Source organism: Plectrocnemia conspersa, unplaced genomic scaffold (assembly GCF_051122295.1).
Source record: "Plectrocnemia conspersa isolate PC_06_02 unplaced genomic scaffold, ASM5112229v1 ptg000008l, whole genome shotgun sequence".
NCBI lineage: Eukaryota > Metazoa > Arthropoda > Insecta > Trichoptera > Polycentropodidae > Plectrocnemia > Plectrocnemia conspersa.
In genome coordinates this window covers 22,294,771-22,312,352 of record NW_028277172.1, presented here as the reverse complement: position 1 = coordinate 22,312,352, position 17,582 = coordinate 22,294,771, and the positions used below count along the sequence as shown (strand labels likewise).

At 31.9% G+C, this 17,582-nt stretch overlaps 1 protein-coding gene across 7 annotated transcripts in view; it reads right to left on the bottom strand.

Moving 5' to 3' along the window:
• Positions 1–3,807: 3,807 nt before the first annotated feature.
• Atpalpha (sodium/potassium-transporting ATPase subunit alpha) overlaps positions 3,808–17,582 on the bottom strand; it is a 58,259-nt gene continuing 44,484 nt past the window's right edge. For 2 of the 7 annotated variants that reach the window (XM_088189410.1, XM_088189413.1), the window contains exons 2-16: positions 15,173–15,253; positions 14,793–14,936; positions 14,549–14,719; positions 14,263–14,484; positions 13,971–14,189; positions 13,714–13,894; positions 13,376–13,633; positions 12,954–13,303; positions 12,427–12,890; positions 12,185–12,368; positions 11,901–12,116; positions 10,495–10,589; positions 5,173–5,347; positions 4,871–5,103; positions 3,808–4,805 (exon numbers count right to left, since the gene is read on the bottom strand). In XM_088189410.1, coding sequence (XP_088045536.1) covers positions 4,685–4,805; positions 4,871–5,103; positions 5,173–5,347; positions 10,495–10,589; positions 11,901–12,116; positions 12,185–12,368; positions 12,427–12,890; positions 12,954–13,303; positions 13,376–13,633; positions 13,714–13,894; positions 13,971–14,189; positions 14,263–14,484; positions 14,549–14,719; positions 14,793–14,936; positions 15,173–15,253 — 3,114 coding nt within the window. In that variant the 3' untranslated portion in view covers positions 3,808–4,684. Of the gene's footprint in view, positions 4,806–4,870; positions 5,104–5,172; positions 5,348–9,046; positions 9,142–10,494; positions 10,590–11,439; positions 11,535–11,900; positions 12,117–12,184; positions 12,369–12,426; positions 12,891–12,953; positions 13,304–13,375; positions 13,634–13,713; positions 13,895–13,970; positions 14,190–14,262; positions 14,485–14,548; positions 14,720–14,792; positions 14,937–15,172; positions 15,254–17,582 lie in introns of all 7 variants that reach the window. The other 5 variants (XM_088189414.1, XM_088189415.1, XM_088189412.1 and 2 more) reach the window with 4 other exon arrangements.

Below are 17,582 nucleotides of genomic sequence, written 5' to 3'. Positions count from 1 at the left end.
TCGGACGTGTCGAATTTGTAGCGTTTGTAATTTTCATTTTTTCGTCCAAATTGCTTTTGTGTATTGTATTTCATTACTTAAATTGTAAATGCCAGAGGAATATAGCAATTGCGCGATAAAATTTTTCATTTACGCACTTGGGCCAGACTATTATGAAACTACTATGTATCAACAGTTGGTAGATATAGCCTTTTATTTTACGCGTAGATGTATTCTGGTATCTGATACAGAATATTTTATTATTATTTTTTACTTTAAATTCGCATTTAATTAAAAATTACAAGCTGTTGTCAGTATTTTTTAGTCAGACCAATACATTTCGTAAATGTTAAATTTATCAATAATAAAAGTCATCTGTGATAATAGAAGGGTGAATTAAATGAATACTCTGTAAATTTATAGCAATGTTACACATATACAACAGTAGCTTAAAATAGCCGCCGCACTTGCAGCGGTTTGGGTTTATACCCCGAAAAATCACTGGCGATAAAAAGCTCAGTTTAGTAATGCATGTCTGTTACTCTATAAGAGTACGAATGGACTAGAAAGTTTCAAATCTACGCGGGATCTGTAACATACTCTTATTGACCAGATCAAAAAGCTATTTGGAAATTCTTAGAGAAGTGGTAATATAATATATTTGACCTTTTGTTTTTCAGTATGAGTTGATGAAGTGACTGCTCTTATTGATACAATTTTATTTAGTATCTACAGTCACCCCTTCCCATCTACGATATCTCATATCTATCTACTTAAATTGATTAGTGATGTTGGAAAGCATCAGTAGTTTCGTGTCAGTTTACCCGACTGCCTAAGCAGGAGGTCAGACTTAGCCATAGTCTGCGCAGTGTAACGAAAGCTCGACAAGGTAAGGGTCACAGTTGATAATGAGTCGAGACTCCTGAACCATGTGTGACATAAACCTTTTAGTATAAGTACCTTGTTGCAATATAACAATTCTCAGCTTCATACTGCTAGTTCGATGCTGTATTATATTTAGATGTGAGTAAAAAGGCTTAAATACGTTATACACTTGTATACAGTCAATCCAAAAAAAAAATCAGATAGGCGTTCCACAAGGATCAATTCATTATATACAGAATATTCTAGTGTATGTGCCGAATGGAGCGATACATTTTTATATACATTTTTTGTAGGGTCATAAAATCAGCATTTTAAGAACCACACTAGACGATCCCATTGCGAATATACCGCCCCCAAGCAAGTGCCGCCCGGGTCGGCCCGCCCTCCCATAGCTACGCCACTGATACTAGTGTCTTTAACCTATTTAATAACGATACGCCATATTGCACTTCTGAAAACATCTTCATTGAACTTCATCTAAAAATACTCATGTAGTTTAACAATGCTTACGTGATTAAGAAAAAACGCCTATGCCACTATGTGTTTGTGTTTAACCCTAGATTCTAAACTGATTTGAAAATCACATCTGAACCCATTAAATTACAATGTAATTTAATACCAGATATAATAATTCCAACATTAGCATTAATAGTATTAAAACTAGTAATACATTACTTTAAAAAATAAATCAATAACCAGGTTAATTGCTTTTTGATATGAAACTGGATAGAAAATAATTGACATTACAAAAGTATTCATTATCAAATATTAAATGGGCCAAACCATAATCTAACCACAAGTGTACAGTCACAAAATGATCGTTATTTTTGGTAAAATATATATCTTTGGAAGGAAGTAATACAAATTAACCACTGTAATAGTATCTTATAAATAATAATAATGAAACCGATATTAATTAGAAATAAAGGCCTGTACTTTATACACAGGATATAAAATACAGGCTTTTTCTTATTTGAGAATAAACTTCGTCTCCTCTGGGAAATAAGCGAAAACGTATTAAACACTTGAACGAGCTAAAATCAACTTTCAAATAGTACTTTTACAAATCTGAAGAAAGCAATTAGACTGCAAATCCTTTAGAGAGAAATACTTCCAGACAAAGAAAACTTGGTTGAGCTTTCAAGTTGTATATTAACTTTCGAACAGACAACAGCATAGAATATGAGTAGTTTTTGTTGCTATTTACAAGTAGTAGTTTTGTCTTCTTATATCTTTATTAAAATTTACAGATTAATAACTATACATTGCATCCGTTGAACCTTTGTATCTCAAAACTAGCATAAGAAGATTAAATATTTTGTGTTATTTGTAATTAATGTAATTTAAATTTATTTACTTTTTGATGTAAATATATATATATATGCAGTTTATTACACAAAGCATTTCATAATTGTAATAAAAAATAGTGGAATCTTTCAGTAATATATGGAAACCTTAGGATTACATTTAAATCTTGATTAACGATGTAATTAGTTATTCTGCATAACATAGTTTATTTTAAACATATTTTTTACTTACCCTACATAATAATGATGAATTTTAAATAGTATATTTTGGATAGGAACAGGATTGATAAATAAAAGTTGTGCTTAGTTTAAAATTGTTTTATATCAACACTTAATTTTACACAGCTTGTATAGCTATTTCTAAAAACTAAAAAGAAAAATACTTCATTGTTCCAAATGGCTATGTTTACCGTGAAAGTGATAACCGCACACCAAATCCGTGTAGAATATATGTAATCGAGTGCACGAGAAAAGTACACATATTTCATTACAAACATACAAGAAGCCATACAGCAAAACCTATAACTGTTGTACGCAATCAGGCAACGTAAAATACGGAGGTCATAGATGATATAAAAAAATATATTCAAAAGCAAGCCCTTACGCATGTAGTGTATCTCCAACGAATTTAGAAAAATTTTATGTTTCTCCATTAGACATACAAATATATACAATATGCATATAAGTCAATCGAAATAAGAAACGAACGGTATGGCAAAAATACGTAATAAATATAATCTATATTCTTCATACAAACAAGTTATAAACAAATCTTGACAGAATATACTTTGTCATCTATAAAACCACGTTCAATATCATCGATTTTACATTCATAATTTTAAACTCTCTTATTTATTGCAGACTAGGTCATGCCGATATAAAATTGAATATAACTCAGAGCTTCGAACGGCAGTTGCGCTCAACTAACCGCAGTAATTTTTAAGTTTGCCATTTATAATCAAAAAATTTTCAACCATTAATAAATATATTTTCTCCTAATATATACCTATAAATTTTAATATTCATTATAACTATTATAACTACTACTAGAATGTAAACTACAAATACTAAAAAACTATTAACCTTTTTTTGTATTTGATCGAGAGCCTACGAAATGAAACAATGAAATTAAAAACGGTGATAATCTTATTCAACGCGTATTCTGTGCAAATTAATTTAATACTAAAACATTAGCTTTATCGATTCGATCCTTCATCATTATAGTTACATTTGTAAAATTATGTAAAATGAGAATGGAATATACATACATGTATATATACATAGGCAAACATATTTATTACTCGCGATTGCATTCAATCTCATTTAAATAAATAATACATATTATTTATATGTATACATACTTAAATTTATGTGTTTTACTTATTAATGCTGAAGGTTTTTTAATCGCTTGAATATATCTATTCAATAGTATTTAAAAAAATATTGCTTACTATATCAAATAAATTAATTTGAAAAAAAATATTTATTCCAAATTACTTACGTAATAGCTTAAAATAAGCTTCACGAAAGAGTAAATAATATAACAAAAAAAAAAATACAAAAAATAAAATATAATCATAATAATAATATTTTATAATGAAAAAAGAATATTAGTATGCAACCAAAACTAGTCCAATTAAGGGTTTAAATTATATACTTTAATACTTGGAATATTATAAACATTGTTTCATTACAGACATAGTTAATTTTAAAAAATAGGTGAAGTAGACCTCCTAAAACGAGGCAGTGGTATGTAGATCTAATTAAATATTATTCCACTGATCATTGTATGAATTCCCAATTTTTAATTTTATACCGTTCACACTTTCATTAGTGTATGTGTATTATTAATAGAAATCGTCAGTAATACATTCTTCACGTTTTATTGTGAACATTTAACCACATAACACAGATAGAATTAAACATTTTTAAATTTTGATATAGGTATATATAATATATTAATAATAATACATATGTACGCATACATATTATTTATATGCATACATACATACATACATTTACATATATTGTCCTAAAAAGCGATAACGACAAGTAAATGAAATAACAATTAATTCACACAATCCATTCAAACTGGAATAATTAAAATGATCCCGCTAGTTTTTTTTTAATACGTAGTATTATAATAAATATCAGATTTATACCCTAAGACAACTTTTAAGTTGCATAACTGAAATTACAAGAAATTGAATTCATAAAAAAATATTTTATCTTCTAATACAATGTTAGAAAAGTAATTTTCTATTTGTTTTCCTAGTAAACATATTAGAAAAAGAAAAACGACACGCAACTATTTAACGAAACATTTTTTTTCGATAGTACATAATCAAAATTGCATCAAGTTTGATTTGAATACAATAATAATTCTATTAAGTAAAATAAACCGAAAATAATGACTTCATTATATAAAACACGGAAACTTTTCTGAATGGCAAATAACAAATACATTCACACCAGCAGATGCCTCACTTGATAAAATTAAAACGTCTATCTCCTTAATAATACGTCTCTTGTTCCAACCAGCCGCCTGGATTGCGACGGAGATAGAAACGTCTGGTTTCATCATAGATGAAGATGGACAACATGAATGGCAAAGCTGGTAACCACCAAACGAATCTGAAAAAAAAACGCTCGTTAAAATGGTTTTCGGGAATAATTATACGTTTGCGTTCAATGCTCACTTAAGAGGGAACATCCTAAGTCCCTTATCCATTCCAGGAGTGTAAGATAGGAAGGCAGCTAAAGCAGTCTCAAATATAAGGCCGAAGTTCAACGCCCAGTTCCTCATTCCCTGGTGCAGCAATGAATTACGTCTCGTTTTGCAAATGATCAAATCAGCCCATTGGACAACGACAATCGAGACGAAGAAAGCAGTATGACACGTGAATTCGAGAGTCTTGCGATCACGGTAAGTCTGAAAAGAATTTCATCATATGCAATCCACTCTATAAACGTAAACTATTATATTACAATAAAAACCTACCCATTCCTGTCCATATGAATCAGTCAGATCGTTGATGGCTTTTGAGTCCCAATGTTTCCTGATTCCGAACAGTTTCATTGGTAAGAATCCATTCTCAGCCATGATCACAAAGTATACAAAGAATCCGGCGGCAGCTTGGATCATTCCAATTTGACCATAAGCCATAGAGATCAGCCTATTTGAAAGAGATGCTTATGAATAAATCCGCATATATTAATAGGAAATATTAATTTTATATATCTATGCTTGAAAAGAATTTCTACTATGAAATATAAGGATATTTATTTAAATTTAAATTCAAAGGTTTAAATTAAACTTCAATTACAACTAATATACTAATTTAAATTATTTTTTAATTGCATTTAAATGTTATTTATTGATTAATAGTCAAAATGTTATGTTTTTTAAATAGGCACATGGTTAAAACATAAATTAAATAAATAAACATTACTCAAAAATCATTTTTAAAATTAAAATTATTTACATACTCAAAAGCGTATGAGATTTATGAAAAATGTTTATTTATTTCATACAAATAACTTAATTAAAATCGACACACATGCAAAATTAGATACGAACCAATCAACATCAAGCACATGCCAAAAAATATGTACAATACTTACATGCACAACCTTTCACCTGTTTTATAATATCATACGGATGTATTGTCGTCAAAATAAACAAGGTTTTGTTTAATGATGTTGTCATTAGACAACAACTGATAGGTTGCAAATGCATTCACTTACCTATGATAGGCTTCACGTCGAATAAATACATTCGTAACGCATTCATTTATACAAAAATTTCGATTTATCACATCATGTTGCAATTCTTATACCACTGACAATATACATTAACTTATTTATGTGTATATAATCGTAAAAATATAAATCAATATATATTGTCTATAGTATAAATTAAATTATCAATTTTGATGCTTATTGATAAATTAAATGACTCATCAAAATTAATAATTTAACGATAAAATTTTGAGCCGAAACTATTTTTTTCACATACACTCACAATATCCAAAGCGTTTTGTCTTATAGACGGCGAACCGTCTCATCGACATTTCACAACGACATCAACAAGCACATCGATTATTGTTATATTTTAAAAATTAAAATATACTTCTGCCGGATAAAGGTATTTGACGGAGAGGGATAAGAAGACATATTTAGAATATAAGAGGCGTAAGATAGTATCAAGTCTATATCAGTCTAAGAAAGTATTCATACTCTAAAGGAAACCATGCAAACCACTGAAACGTGAAAACATTGAACTAACAAGTTAGTCGATGTAGAATATAAAATTAAAATAAAACAATATTAATAATAATAAGAATATAAAAAAACGAGACAAACATTTAGGAAACATAATTACGCTCTCGACTAATTCCCAGTTAAACTAATGTAAAATTTCTAATTCATTGTCTGTGAAAGTAAAATATAAACCAACACGTGAATAGACTATTGCATTATTTACGAAGAACTTCAGTTCTTTCTAATTTAAATGTGGGTTTACTAAATTACCGCTAAATATCTAATCATCTAATTTGTATATATATATATTTGTGTAATAAAACGATAAGATGGCCATAGCTAATCATTTCGATGTACACTAGGCTCGTTATTGTTTATATAAACAAACATTAAAAAGCTATATTGATTTTGAGACCTAACTCCCAGCACATATTTACCGAAATCTACTCATCCCTAAAATGTATTAAGTCATACTGCATTTATTACTTTTTTGGATATACAATTTTAATTTAATGTGAATCGATCTACTATATCGTATTAAATACAGTACTTTTAACTTATCCGTTGGTTTTGTAAAAAAAAACATTTAACAAGCAAAACAACCAGTTAAGTGGGCCTTGCTTATGTATTGAACAAAATAGTATCACTTTAAAAATCAGCGCCCAATTAAAAGGTAACAACACTAGAATTTAAAAAACGTCGACAGGGTTCTAAACCCCGAAAAAAACAAAACAGTTTTCCTATATAATAATAATATAGTAATGTTTCTATGAAACACACACTAAAATATAAATGCATCATCAGTCATTTGCATTTGAATGATAAAATGTGCTAAGTGACACGGTGTTACAACCTTCGGTTGACTAGATTGTCCCTGTAGGGGTCCCTTGGTTGACGCTTCATGATATCTGATTCTGGGGCCTCGTACGCCAATGATATAGCGGGCACCTTTGGTCACAACACACATTCAGTGACACATACACAATTGTCCTTAATAATTGTATTGTAAATACTCGACAATTGTATAATGTGACATAAGAGCCGTGTCAAATTCAAATGAAATGATTTATATAATAATAAATATATGTATTATATATACGTATAAATTTGTTCATATTGTCAAGTATGATAAGACGTCTTGCGTGTGAGACTTTTATATATGCGGCCGACGGTAGCGTGCCGCGCAATCGCCGACGTCTTTTCATAAATTACAATACGTCGTAACTGATACATGACAGCTATAAGAAGAATATTCAGTGAAATCAGCTATCGAGATAAATAAACTACAGTTAAAAAATCATATTGAAGAAGGATGCATCCTAAAGACTCGTCGACAATTTAGCATACTGTGTTTCTCTAGAAGTAATCGTTAACAATAAAACCGTTAAGTAAACAAATTATTTAAGTTCTATTATAATCAACCAAAAAAAAAAAACATCTGCAATAGTTATTAAAAGCTATTCTAAATATTAGAAGAACCTATTAATTGAAATTTAAATTCAAGAATTTTAGTGAAAGTAAAATTTGTACAACTGCTTTCGATACATCAACTCAAAAGTACAGCGTGAGCCGTTGTTCTCTAAGAGCACGCCTACTCTATATTTCACATAACTCTTGTCTTCAAATACAATAAAATATAAATTTCATAATATAAATGTTCAGACAATCGGTGCATAGCGTTTGTATACAGTATCAGTAATTAGTATTAATATATATATATAAATAAATAATTTCTTAAGCTGTTATTTTTACAAAGAAATATGTTCACAAAGTAAGCAATAGATCCATATGAGCGTTAGTAGAAATTGAATGAGTATTAAATAGTATAGTGTAAAGCACAAAAGGATGTATAGGATGATGGAAATCGGTACAAGCGCTCCTCTTCTGAAAAATAGATAAATATGAGTATTTGTAAGAGTAAAGCGTTCAAAATGTCCAGTGATTTTTATTAAAAAGAATTAAAATCACATTTGTGTGTTATTGTGTATGCGTGTGTGCAAGAAGTATATAAATATATATTCTTAATCAATGTCTTATGAAGAAAATGAAGTGAAGTCATGCCAAAGAAAAGAAAGGAAAAATAAGGATCGGAGGACGTGGATTCAAACTTACCTTTTGTATTAATATTGAATATGAAGGTTTGAGAATGCAGAAGTATTAATGAATCAAAATTTTATATCAAATACACCGGGACAAGACTGACACAATACACATACACATACAAAAACAGCAGCAAGTCGATTAAAAAAGTATGATATACAAATATACAAAATAACACGTGGGCGTGTGTGTTGAAAAGAAAAAATAACATTGACTCCATCGCAGTTTTTTTGGTACATTGCAAAACATTTCAAAATGCACATGAAAAAAATATAGTGAAACCTTAACGCAATAATAAGTTTTGAAACACGCCAAGATCACATTATACGAACTGATATGGAGAAAATGTACGATCGTGTGACAAAGTGAACGAGGATCGATTCACCAAAAACATATTGCCAAAATAATCAATAGTGTCAATTTGAATATGCATGTTTAAGTGGAATAGATTCCCGTTCAGTGTAAAATGTAGTAAAAATGAGTATATGTGGGGACGAGGGTTGCGAGTTTACCTTTCATTTACTAGTTTATCAGTGAAAGGATTACGCGGCTGTCGCTTCATAATGTCTGACTCGGCTTCTTCGTATGCCAGTGATATAGCGGGGACCTACACAAACACCACTCTAACCATGAAATATAGCAAACAACCACAACTGATGGATTAGGAATGAGGGTATTTGAATGTGGTATATTAATCATATATAAAGCAAATACAAAAATAAATACAATAATTAAAATAAACATAACATGCTCCAAAAATAATAAAAATAAAAACATAAAATAAATTAATATTAGTAAAATACATATACATATTTACGATCGATACAAATTAGTTCCGATTAAAAACTATTGTTAATTGCGAAAATGCTCCATAAGGTAAGAGAAAAATAATAGGCGATGTTCCTTCGTTTTCTGCAAACGACGACAGAACACTATTGTAATAAAAGGCGGAGTAGTGAAGAAAAAAGGATGTCGCTAATTTCAATAATTCGTTATAATCATCACCTAAATCTGGAATTTTTTTATTATAAACTTCAACTGTTAAAATAATATCCTTTTTTCCTAAATGAACAGACGTAATTTTTGCGCAAAAGCGGGACATTACTTTCTGCAATTTTTAAGACCTCCATGAATAAAATCAACAATAAAGATGATGTGTACCCACTACTGTTATACAATACACATTCAAAACATATACATTTATAAAGCTAAGTGCAAATGTGGACTGGAGTGACGTTAAACACTTATTTCTGAGAAGCATCCATCAAAGCGAACAAACTGAATGATATACGGGTGTATTGTACAAATATGAATGAAGCAATGTATCAATACACATATTCGTAGATTACAAGTGAGGCCAACAAATGAAACAGAGCTACCGTTGGAAAATTCCATTCGAACGTAAAGGGAAGGGATCGGAAAATAAAATACATATATTTATATGTATGTACAAAATATATATATATATATATGCAATGAGGTGTTCAGTATAGTATGTTTGTTATGTTGAGTTGTATGATAAAATGTTTGAATTTAAGTTCACTTTGATTATCCCATTGTTGTTTCTTTCTTTGAACATAATTTACAATACATAAACATTGTTAAAGTTTTAAACATTAAACACGTTAATGGTTAACAAAAATAGCACATATATTATTAGCGAGTTATATCCTTAAAATTAAAATTATTACACTTACATATATATTTTTATAGTAAGTTTATGTTAGTTATATATGTACATACCCAAAGCTTAATAAATAATAATTTGTACTTTAAATTTTATCATCTTTATTTATTCAAGCTTTGGTTCGGATTATAAAAATATATAATACACGCAAAAACATGTAGTTTCCCTGTTAATTACACCACACAAAATCCCCAGCATTATATACGAGCACAGGTTATTGATGTTAGCAGGATTAGATATGAATCTGTAAAATATGCTTAAAAAATACAAGACCTCTGGTTGACGAGTTTATCATTGAAAGGATCTCTAGGAGGACGTTTCATGATGTCTGATTCTGATTCTTCATAAGCCAACGAAATGGCTGGTACCTGTTTATGTATTAAATTAAATTGATATACTTATATAATATGAAATAAAAAATGTGAATTCATATAAAGGCGGAAAAATATACGCAATATACGTTCGTTATAAGAAAAAAAGTGCTGTGTATTTTATTATTCATATTTACACAATTACTCATTTAACTAAATTTAAGATGGGGTTGTATTGTAGCAGACTGGCGTTATATTACATTTAACAAATTCTACACCTGATATCGTTACATTTTTTTAAAACTAACACTTGTCCCCATATAAAGAATATTTTTTTCATCAATATGAGGCTATTGTAAATATGAATGTATGTGTATAAAGATTTGATTCATTTCATTTAAAATAATGACTACTGTGATTTTTTTTTTAGTGTAGTATAGATAGCTGGGTGAATAATTTGAAGCTGTAGAAATATTATCATTTTTGAAAATATCTGTTTTTTGTATAAAATATATATAAAAATAACAGAAATGTAATCATGGATAAACCATACAAAAAGAGAAAATGTAACGTGATCAACTCTTACGAGAAATCATGCTGTTTAAAAAGAAAAATCAAAATATCTTAGTTTATCCTAAATTTTCATGATGGCATCGTATCTATATGTTCTACTTATATAATAATAACATAATAATCTAGTAGTAGTAGTAGTAGTATATATAGTATATAAGTATGAAAAATATATATATATAGTATATAGTCCGACTTATTAAAAATTAAATCTATCTACCAATATATAAATTTAATATTTGGCATGAAAGTTTTTAGCAAATACAAAAAAGTTCTACTGCAAATATTGAAAATTTCTCAAGGCAGTGCCTTTTCTGCGTCTCGATTATGAACAAACCTCTCATTGACAAGCTTGTCTGAATAAGGATTACGAGGTCTGCGTTTCATTATATCAGACTCCGACTCTTCGTATGCCAAAGATATAGCAGGAACCTAATATATTTAATATATTTAAAACATTTTTTCCATTACGTATATATATACATACATAAACCTGTCAAATTCTACAAAAATCATTACAACTCAATTTTAAATATCTGTAACAATTCAACTTCTCCTTCATAGTGAATACAAATTCCGATTTCTCCATTAACAATTTCAATTCTTAAAAAATGAGCAGTAGACATCATCTCATTCGTTTTACGAATATAATCAAAATATTTTAATCTTAATTGACTTAATTAGACTTATATAACTTACATATTTCCTAAAAATGCATATTATTAAATCCTGCTTTAAAGTATTATCATAGTCTATGTTAAACATGATATAAATAAAAATAAATTTACGATCACTCACCATGTCAGTTCCGAGATCGATGCAGAGAATTGTAACGGTACCGAGAGGTAACGGAATATCGCAAAGGATGAAGGCCAAGAATGGTGAAATTTCGGGAATGTTAGACGTCAAAGTGTAAGCAATGGACTTCTTCAGATTGTCAAAGATCAGACGTCCTTCTTCGACTCCGGTTACAATCGAAGCAAAGTTATCGTCCAACAGAATCATGTCAGCAGCCTAAGAAGTAATCGTTTATAATGCAACAATATTTACATCATAGCGGATTTATTTATTCGAAACTATACCTGCTTAGATACGTCAGATCCAGCGATACCCATAGCAACTCCAATATCGGCTTTTTTAAGAGCAGGAGAATCGTTTACACCATCACCGGTTACGGCCACAATAGCTCCCATTCGTTGACATCCTTCCACAATAATCAATTTTTGCTGGGGCGAAGTTCGGGCGAACACAATTTCAGTGTGGTATCTATAAAACAGTGAACATAAATACCCATAATCATAGTTTAAAGTCGTATAGAAATTACCTGAGAATCTCATCGAGTTGATCGGAGTTCAATTCCCTAAGTTCAGTTCCGTGTACGACGGCAGCCTTGGCTTCGCGTGGGTTGACTTCGGAAACGGGAATGTTCAATCGTGCGGCAATATCTTCAATAGTTTCGTTTCCTTCCGAGATGATGCCTACAGATTTAGCGATGGCCTTGGCAGTGATGGGATGATCGCCGGTGACCATGATGACTTTGATTCCGGCAGATCTGCACTTGGCGACGGCGTCCGGTACGGCGGCTCTGGGTGGATCAATCATAGACATCAAACCGACGAATCGTAGATTTTCAATCGGGAAGTTGGGATCGTCGGAGTTGAATTTGAATCCGGGCGGGTATTTGTCCGAGGAAAGGAGTAAATCGCAGAAACCGAGCACGCGCTCTCCGAGGCCACCCAGCTCCAAGTATGCATTGTTGAAAGCTTCTTTCATTTCTTCATCGAGAATCTATGAAAAATATAACATTTAATATACGAATAATTACACGTTATACAATATAATAATAAATACCTTTTCCTTTCCGCCGATGAAGATTGTCGCGCATTTCTCCAAAATTCTTTCAGGGGCACCCTTCATCACCATGAGGTGTCGTGGATCGCTTTGATCTTCAGTCTCGTGAATAGAAACTTGATATTTGTTGGTGGAGTTGAAAGGAATTTCGCACACTTTCTTGTTCTTCTTCCTGATGGACAAAACATCTCCGAGAGCCAATTCCATACACTTAAGAAGAGCAGCTTCTGAAGCGTCACCGCTGACTTCTTTCTTCAAAATAGGGATACCATCTTGGCCACCTTTGAATTCAGCTCGATTACACAGAGTCGCAATGCGTGCCAAAGCTTTGAATCCGGGGCTAGTGCGGTCTAAAAAAATTCAATCGAGATTAGCATACGAATAAAATTGTTAGTGCCATTTTAATAATTTTAAATTAATACCGTATTGGACTCCAGATTGATCTTCAGTGGTGTCGGCTTCGATGATTTGGTTATCGAACCACATGTGAGCGACTGTCATTCTGTTCTGTGTGAGAGTTCCAGTTTTATCTGAGCAAATGGTGCTGGTAGAGCCAAGGGTTTCTACAGCTTCCAAATTCTTAACCAAGCAGTTCTTGGAAGCCATTCGCTTAGCTGTGAGCGTGAGGCATACGGTTACAGTGGCGAGGAGACCTTCTGGTACGTTAGCGACGATAATACCTTAAAAATAAAATTGAAAGATGATTTTAACCAAAGTAGATAAAAAAAATGAGATATTCACATATAGCTAAAATAATTACCAATCAAGAAAATTACAGCGTCCAACCAATGGTAACCTAAGATGAAAGCGATGACGAAGAATGTAACGCCAAGGAACACGGCTACACCGGTAATCAAGTGGATGAAATGGTGGATTTCCTTTGCGATGGGGGTTTCTCCAGTGTCCAAACCGGAAGCCAAACCGGCAATACGGCCCATGACCTGAAATTACATTTTCTTTAATCAACTGACAAATGTAACTAGCAGCAAGATGAAGCGAAACTAGTGATATTCTTACAGTGTGATCTCCGCACGAGATGACGACGCCCTTAGCAGTTCCTTCTACCGCGTTTGTCGAGAAGAAAGCGAGATTTTTAGTTTCCAAGGGATTTTCGTTGGTGAAGTCGGGTCCGCGAGATTGGGGTTCGGATTCTCCAGTCAAACTGGAGTTGTCCACTTTGAAGCCTCGTGTTTCAATAATACGAATATCAGCCGGAATCCTGTCACCGAATTTAACCTAGAATACAATAATCGTGTTAATTCATTTATATGAATCTTATCAAATGTACAGGTCGGAATTTTATAAATACCTCGACGACATCTCCCAATACTAAATCTTCGGCGCGGACTGTGAGCTTTTCGCCTTCTCGCAAAACGGTAGCAAACTGTGGTACCATGTTCTTAAAAGATTCCATAATCTTAGAGCTTTTGCTTTCTTGGTAATAAGAGAAGATACCGGTGACTATTACGACAGCCGCTAATACAATGCCAAGATATAAATTGTCGTCAGCGGGTTCTTCAACCGTACTAGCCTAAAAACGAAGCAGTGAATAAATTACGTTTTAGTGTGCAAAAATAAGAAGAACATCGACATACCTGGATTCCATAAGCGACAAAACATAAGACAGCACCAATCCATAAGAGAAGAGCAAAACCACCGAATAAGTTTTTACAAAATTTCACCCATTCGGGGGTTTGTTTCGGGGGCGTGAGGGCATTGGGACCGTCTCTTTCTAAATTCTCCTTTGCCTTTGCATGACTGAGACCCTGAAAGTCGTAGATAATGATAAATAATTTGCAAAGATTTATAATCAGTATGAGTAACAAAGAAAATACAAACATTTTCCGGGTGAGTTTGAAATCTCTGGTATAACTCTTCTGGCGTGATTTTATGGTAATCGATATCCAATTCCTGCTTTAACTCATCGAGATCGCCCTCCTTTTTCTGTTTCTTCGTCTGTCCCGGAGCTGGTTTTCTTCTCGACTGTTTAAAATAAATCGTATTATTACAGATGTAAAGCTTCGATTAGAACTGTGTCTGTGTTGTCTCTTTATCCTTTATAAATAAATTTTAATTAAAACATTACAAAAAGATTGCAGGATTCACAAACAGAGGTTAAGCAAATCGTTTTTTATATCTAAATGTATAGAGAGGCAATGATGATGATGATACGTTAAATTAATATTAAAAAAAAACAAAATAAAACAAACAAAAGCAACCTTATACTGTCCATCAGCGGTTTTGTTGTCGTCTTTAAGAGCAGGTATCGTTGCCACCCGATATGAGTCTGAGCGGCCATGCTGAAATCATAATGCAAACTACTACTAACGAAAGCATGCTGAAAACATCTCGTCCCCCTGATAAAAGTATCAGGAAAAGCAAACAAAAAAATCTTTACAGTTGCAATGTAACCGATCGCTTATAAATTAATGTATTTAAAATATTATATCAAAGTTACATTGCTACTGAAAAATGTTCGTGCAACTATAAAACATAATTATGATTTTATGATCGAACGATGGGTTTTAACGCATGATTAGAGGCACATTGCTAATGTTAAGCAAACATTTCAAAAAACAAACAGCATACATTGGTTGTTAAAAAATTACACTAAACAGTTTATCGAGTTTTAAGAGTAATTTGCTTCGGTGTGTTTATGATAGACAATTTGGATTTATGTGTGTAATATACGACTGCTTCGAACTAATTGTTTAAAATGGATAATGGCTGCCGATTTGCTTCAGTCGATTTTTTTTATTTATTATATAAGTTTATAATAAGATTCTACGATTCTTCCCGAGATTTGACGAGCCCTTTTTACGATTCCAGAACAAATGCGGCCGAAGATTTAAGCGACACAGGCGCTGTAACATCTTGGTGGCGATCGATAGTGGCGACCTCGGCGCTGTAAATTATTAATTTGAGTTTTTCCGAGCCCATAGGTGCTTTTCTGTGGCGAAAACACCGATTCCAGACGAATAACCGCTTAAGTAGGGCATCACCTATTGCATAACGCGCGTGCGCATTATACGAACGTGCAATAAATGCACTTTTTGGCATAGACAACCGGCGGCGTGCGGAAAACCGATCGACCCCAGACTCGCGCTATGGAAAGTTTTGCGCAAGCGCGTCAATATCCGACTCGATTCGCGAAAAAACATCTGAAAAAGGGTGAACTGTTAAAGCCGAAAACGATCCTTTTGACTAGCGAATAGTAGATATGCGAGAGCATGTATGCCTGGCTTAGAGGTCCATATTTTACATATTTTGTATTTGTAGCATAATGATCCTCTGAACTGCAGAATAATTTAGAACAATCTATAACATTAAATGGTTCTTTGTATTCGCACAGGATGTCGACGGCGCTTGTATCGCCCAGATTCTTCCTGTTTTATAACATATACATATGTAAGATTATGTAGTTACGATTCAGCGAATTTATAAAATCGCTCCAGTTTTTTATAATAGAGTAACTATATTATTAGATAAACAGGGAAAAAATAACATGCTTTATGTTGTTTCCGATTACTTTTAACTATCTCAAAAACAGCTTTTAAATATATTTTTTTAACTAAATTACAATTTTTTTAATAGCCGCCATTTTGAAAAAAGTTGGCGGAACAACTTGGCTAACAATATTAGCTGAGATATTTCAAAGATTAATTTTAATATTAAGGGATTTATCGTGTCCTCAAATATTCATATATTTAAATGTATGTAGATGAATATTTTAACTGAGATAGATTTTGGGTCTTTTTGAGGATTTTTTTTTAGGTTGCGACATAAAACAATCAAGGAGATGGCGGGCACATAAGGGCATTTGCCCTCCCATGAATTTTGCAAGAGAAACGCATGTCATTAAATGACTGGCCAACTTTTGCCCCCTCCCCTAGAAAAACTGAAATTACGTCCCTGATTCTAAACCAGAAATTCTTGGGTTATCCCTCGAAGAAAATATAGAAATAAACAATCTCGAATCTATCCAGAAAGTATTTTTTAAAATATGCCATTTCAATGAAATCATATCGGAATACATTTTCACCGGTAGATACATATTTATACCAGTAAAAATATTATTTGTCTGGCAGGTGCTAGTAAAATTCAATGCTTTCAACATATACATTTATCGATGTATATGCAATGTATAAATGTTATATTTTAACTAGTGAAGTCCGAATACATTTTCCCCAGTAGATATATATTTATACTAGCGAAAATATAATTTAACTGATAGGAGCTAGTGAAATTATATGCTTCTCTAAAATATCTATGAAACCCAATTTGAGTTACGAAACGTCCAATTGCTGTTCAAACCCAAACCTAACCTACACGAATTAACCAAATTTAACTTTCATTAAAATATGAACTAAGCCAACTCATCTTTCAGGGGAAAATAAGCGGAAGTACAGACAGGCGTCGATAACTATGTTTTAAAAATATGATAGACTTCTGATATCGGTATTGGTTAGTGTATTCAAACCGAATTTTGGTCATTATGAGGGTGCAAAAACAATTATCACTGATAGTTTCCACTGCGCCGGCGACGGCATGATTTTATTGTTTTTGACGTGGATTTTTAACTTTTATATGTTCCACATTTAATTTGCATAATATAAATAATTTATACTC